Source organism: Cornus florida, unplaced genomic scaffold (genome assembly GCF_030987335.1).
Source record: "Cornus florida cultivar Cherokee Brave unplaced genomic scaffold, ASM3098733v1 CherokeeBrave_3.0.0_Hap2_Chr01, whole genome shotgun sequence".
Lineage (NCBI taxonomy): Eukaryota > Viridiplantae > Streptophyta > Magnoliopsida > Cornales > Cornaceae > Cornus > Cornus florida.
In genome coordinates, this window is record NW_026775571.1 from 56,320,228 (window position 1) to 56,326,227 (window position 6,000).

At 34.4% G+C, this 6,000-nt stretch overlaps 1 protein-coding gene across 1 annotated transcript; it reads left to right on the plus strand.

Annotated features, from left to right (window-relative positions):
• Positions 1-3,188: 3,188 nt before the first annotated feature.
• On the plus strand, positions 3,189-5,040 carry LOC132272714 (LRR receptor-like serine/threonine-protein kinase GSO1). Its single transcript, XM_059773812.1, has 3 exons — positions 3,189-4,101; positions 4,592-4,735; positions 4,859-5,040. Exons 1-3 carry the CDS (start codon positions 3,189-3,191, stop codon positions 5,038-5,040), a joined length of 1,239 nt encoding a protein of 412 aa, XP_059629795.1.
• Positions 5,041-6,000: the final 960 nt, after the last annotated feature.

The window sequence follows — 6,000 nt, forward strand, 5'->3', positions numbered from 1 at the left end:
AGAACTATAGGGTGTGAGCCATAGTCAAAGTTCAGTATATTTTATTTCAAGTATAGTGGATTAGTTTACTTTAGACTACACAAGTTCCCGAGATTTTTCCCATAACAGTTGATGTATTTTATTAACTAGGGTTTCCTCGCTAAAATCCTGGTGGAATCTCTCTAATTCTAACTTGCTTTACTTTGCGTATATTTGTGATTATGAATGTTTAAATTGATTATATAATTTAAATAGATAAAGTTGACCTAATTATCAGATCTAGGTTATTAAAGGAGTTAATCACAATTAACTGTTTCCACACCCAACTAACTGTTTCCGCACCCCGTATCACTCTTGTTTCACAAACATTCTATTAACGATCACTGTTTATGTTCCTCCCATTTCAAACTGAATCATAGAGTCAAATCCACAACAAGATAGCAAAGAGAGATAAATAAAGACGAGACTAATAACAAAAGAGATGAAGGAAATGTATTAGTAAAACTGTAATCAAAGTAAAAACTAAATTATATGGCACATGGATATATTTTAGTTGCTGGTAATAGCTTCACAGACATTATAAATAATTTCTCCCTTATCCCAACAATTGATTTGAATATAGATACTTAGAGATATATAATAAGCGTGGTGGACAGCCAAAAAGTCTTAACATAGTTATATATATAAAAGTAAACCAACCTGATACATGCCAAGTAACCAAGAGATTATCCATCGAGAACCATTACCAATGGTCCCCAAAATCTTATTTATTCAAGACATAAATTTAAATATATATGTGTGCATCATATCAAGTAAATATTGGGACCAGTGTTTCTGGTCGAAATGTTAAGAGCTATATCTTACAACTAATCGGCTCAGTGGTCAAATTCCATCCAAATTAGGGGAATGTAGAGAGCTTCAAATATTGGATTTGTGAGAAAACAAATTCACTGATAGTATACCAAAGGAATCCGGGAACCTTACATCCCTCAAAATTCTAGCTCTTTATGATAACAACTTGACAGGTAACTCTAGGACTTTATTACCTTTTATTAATTTATATTAGTAAATATATCTCTTGCACATGATATTTGCATCTAGATCAACTTTCGAAGCACCCATACTTTCCATCATAAAATAAGCTAGTAACATCCAATGTCAACAAAGTCATATATTAAAAGTAACCATTGTCTGTGGTTCCTAGGGTGGGGCTGACAAGGAAATTCAGTTGGGGATATCTAATAATACGAAAATAGAAATTAAAATATAATAAATTTCTCTTTACAATAGAATTCTTTATATAAACAAAATCCGAGATAAGATTATCTATAGATGAAAACTACTTGATATTTGTTATATATGTGTATATACATATATGCTCAATAGAAATATATTTGGCTATTTTTAAAAAGATAAAATTTTCTTTTCTATTGTGTTTAACAAAGCAAACAAACCCAACAATTTATCAAAATTAATATCACAAGTAATATATATGAGTTGAGATAGAGAGAGGGAGTGAGAGTTTCTCGTTCAAGTCTTAGTTGGTTAGAGACTCGTGTTGATAACGTATTGTGAATCTAAAAGACAAAATAGAACATAAAATTATATCTACAATATAGAGAGAAGAATATATAGAGGGGAGCTATAGAGATCTTATTTTTTTCTCCTAAATCCAAATACATACATATAGCAGTGAATAATCCATATTTATAATCAAACTTTACATTATTCAACATCCTTAATGCACCATTAATAAATGCATTTACCACTTCCGTAGAGCACACACATCACATCCCAATTTACTAGTGACATAATGCACACACATTCACATCCCAATGCATATGGTCCTATAACACTAGTGAATTTTTAAAGTTATAAATAATGATTGTTGAGCCTAAGTTTTCAAATCAAGGCTTCGACCTACCATTAATTAATTGTGGCGTGGGCAAGTGGATCCACAATAACACTAGCTTATGGTTGGAAGAGGAAACAAATTTTTTACTGAAAAAAGTTGGAAAGATACAAGTAAAGTTTAGTCTTAGCCCATGGGACACTTCTAGCTAGTGCCATTTTTTTTATTGATGAGAATGATGATCAATACTGTCGTTGTGAAGCTGTTGGACAAGCCCTGCTTAATGTTCTATAACGGAATGATGGGAGCAAATAATTTTTTGTGACTCTTGTTTCCGAGAAGATGCTTTTGAGGGAATAAAAAATAAACAAATCATTCAAAGTGCATATCTTACGAATTAACTTTCTCTAATCCAATGCATATCTTATGTAGACTAGTTTTTACCTAACACTCTTATTATCAACAAATAGTTATGTATATATATAATAACTTTTAATCATTATCAATTATAGAAAAAAAATATTTTACTTATTTGAGACATTTCAAAAAAAAAAAATGAAAAAAAATAATTCAGTAATAAATGGAAAAAATTAATTAATTTTGGATGCACATATAAAAAAATATAAACAATTTAATTAGTAATACATATTTTACAAAAAAAAAAAAACAATTTACAGAAGAAAGAAACTCTCCTTTTCAAAGAAGTCTATGTAATTAAGTAAAGAAAAAGAGAGACAACTAACATGGGTATAATTGGAAAGCAATATATAAAGTACACAAGTTTTGCGAGAAAGTGAATTTTCCTATATTTTTTGCACAAAAAATTTTGAAGAAAATTTTCAGATACGGGAATTCTACTTTCTCCAAAATTTTCACTTTCCTTCTAACCAAACTTTCAAAAAATTTAAATATTTTTCTTTTCTTTTCTTTTCTTTTTTGTTTACTTGACGCTATACCCTTATTGTGTTTCTTACTTTTATTTTTTTTTTCAAGCTACGTGAATCCAGTTGTATTAGGGTCCCGTGGACCTTGACCGAGAAAGATATTACACCTATTTAGTCACAATCGACTGCTTTTTTTTACTGAACCATCGACTCTAGTGTAGTATAATCAATACTACTTCCAGCCGTCCATTAAAATTAAAGGAATAATTTAGACCTTTCATTTTTTCTCATCCAATCTCTGTCAAAGTGCAAGACTCAGAACTTACCATTTTTTTTCAGTACAGCTAAAATTTACGTGATATATATATATATATATATATATATATATATATATATATATATATATTTCATTGTGCTATGTTTTACATGCCCACCTGCATTTTTGTGTTAATCCAAATTATTCACATACACTCATGGAGAGAACTTGCTTTGCTCTTTTGCATGTAGTGTTGTTAGTGCATTGTCTTTTGGCTTGTTTAGCTGGGAGTGTTACCAACATTACTAGTGACCAATCTTCTCTTCTTGCCTTGAAAGCCCACATAACTCTCAACTCTCGTGGTGTCTTGGCTAAAAATTGGTCCACAGCTACCTCTATTTGTAACTGGATTGGGGTCACTTGCGGCACTCGCCACCTACGAGTGACATCCTTGAATATTTCTGACATGGCTCTTGAAGGTACAATTCCACCACACCTAGGTAACCTCTCGTTTCTCGTTTCCCTCGACCTTAGTACCAACAATTTCAGTGGTCATCTGCCCTACGAATTATCTCATCTGCGTCGATTGAAATTCATGAATTTGGAAATTAACAAATTTAGTGGGCAGCTTTCATCATGGTTGGGTGTCTTTGCTGAACTGCAAGAGTTAAGGCTTGCTAACAATAGTTTTACAGGTACTATCCCACCTTCCCTCTCCAACATATCGATGTTAGAACACTTGGATTTATCTTCTAATTTTCTACATGGAATGATTCCACAAGAGGTTGGTAATCTTCATCACCTGAAGAATCTAATCATGGAAGATAACCAATTTGTAGGCTCTTTGCCACTAACCATCTTCAATATCTCGTCACTGCAAGTGATTGGTTTTTCGAAAAATAGCTTATCTGGTAATCTTCCAATGCATATGTGCCTTCGTCTTCCAAACCTCCAATGGCTTACTCTATCTTACAATGAGTTGCATGGCGAAATTCCATCAAGTTTATATGAGTGCTCAGAACTTCAAATTTTGTCACTATCATTTAACAAATTCAATGGACCCATTCGTAGAGGGATTTGGAATTCAACTGTGCTCAGGGAGTTATATCTTAGCAATAACAACTTGGAAGGTATTCTTACATATACTATTTTTAATTTGTTTATAATCAATTTAGTGTGCCCGTGTTAGATTCCCCCTCCCCCTAATTTTTCAAGAAAAATAAATAAATTATAAGTCTATGAATTAATGTGCTCAGGGAGTTATATCTTGACAATAACAACTTGGAAGGTACTCTTACATATACTATCTTTAATTTGTTTATGATCAATTTAGTGTGCTTGTGTTAGATTCCCTCTCCCACTAATTTTTTAAGAAAAAAAAAAATTATAAGTCTATGAATTAATGTGCTCTCATAGTGAGTTTGTAGCTTGTCAGGTTAAATAAACTACATGCCACATTTTCTTATGTTTATCTATAAGTATATGATTAAAATGAAATGTTTTATATCGATGGTAATTAAGTGTGAGAAAACCGGTTTGAATCTTGAGAGCATTTGTTTTATACTCATTAATATAATATCAAAATTAATTTGTGTACACAAACGATAAATTCTTTTGCAGGTGAAATTCCGGAAGACATGGGTAACCTTCGTAATTTGGAGTTATTATCGATACAGTACGCCCACCTCATTGGTCGCATTCCATCATCCATATTTAACATTACTTCTTTGAAATGGATTTCATTTTTTGTGAACAACTTGACTGGTATGATCCATTTAGTTTGACAAGCTTTGCAAGTTATTTTTTGCTTTAATATACTAAACAAATTTTTTCTTTATCATTTTCATTTTTCCTTTGGGTTTTACCATTCATGCTAACTAAACACAGCCCTGGACCACCAGGTGTCCAATGCCCTGGGAAGGGGGCTGAAAGGGCAAATATGTCCACAGTTATGGGCATTGAAAGATGCCCAAGAGATGGGTCAAGCCACTAACAATAGGCCCAAGAAATGTAAACCTAGCCCAGGCGAACTTACCTCTCGACGTAGGTCAAGCCAACCCACCAAGTAGATGGTCCATTAGCAACAAGACGTGGGCATAAAGGGAAAAATATTAGGGTAATGCACGGACACTATAAAAGAAACAAGAAAGATAGTGGGAGGGGGACCGGGTATTGTATGGAAACTTTTCATTTGTGGGAAAGAACCTATTTCTGTACCTACACCTAATTGGCGCTCTCTGTGGGAAACGATGAGTGAGATCTCGTACTTTTTCGACTTAATTCATGACATAGCTGTGATCAGGAACTATGATCGGAGAAGGAAGTATTTATTAGCAAGGAGAGAATCGAAGCAATCGGCAGGATGAGCTCTGGCAACTGGTTTAGACCCTACACCGGGAAAATACTGAGCTAGTCGAAACTTCATCAGGAGAACGCGGAGCTTAGATAACTTTTTGAGTGTGATGCTATGCCATGACCTCCGGCTCCTCTAGTGGATATCGCGGTGGCAAATGAAGTTGATCAACTGCGTAATGACTAGGTCAGATTTGTTTACCTCGACCCCCGCCGACCTGAGATCGACCCAGGGTGCAGGTTGACGAACGAGCAGGAGGGAACTTGTCAATATCCCACTACACGAAAATCCACTACAGACTAGACATTCGATGAAACGTCCAAAACGGATATCAGGACATAGGTTCAAAAGAAGATAGGAGAATAAATAAAAAAGCTAAAGGCGCTAGTGTCAGCTGACATGGCTGCCAGGACATCCACCCACATGGTGGAATCCCCCATTCACAGAGGAGATCCTTAAGAGCCCAAGCCAAAGAAGTTCGTCGTCCCAATATTCACCTCATTTGTTAGGACTAAAGACCCGATGGAGCACGTCTACAATGTGCATCTTAAAATGGCTCTGCACACTAACGATGACGCTTTGATAGGTAGAGTATTTCCAACAAGCCTTGCCGGACCGGTGCTCAACTGGTTCAAACACTTGCTAAAATGATCAGTCGATAGTTTCCATCAATTAT

Coding starts and splice junctions, on each gene's coding strand:
- LOC132272714 (XM_059773812.1), top strand. CDS start 3,189: ATGGAGAGAACTTGCTTTGCTCTTTTGCATGTAGTGTTGTTAGTGCAT. Junction 4,102..4,591: donor TAGCAATAACAACTTGGAAG/GTATTCTTACAT, acceptor ATTCTTTTGCAG/GTGAAATTCCGGAAGACATG. Junction 4,736..4,858: donor TTTTGTGAACAACTTGACTG/GTATGATCCATT, acceptor AACTAAACACAG/CCCTGGACCACCAGGTGTCC.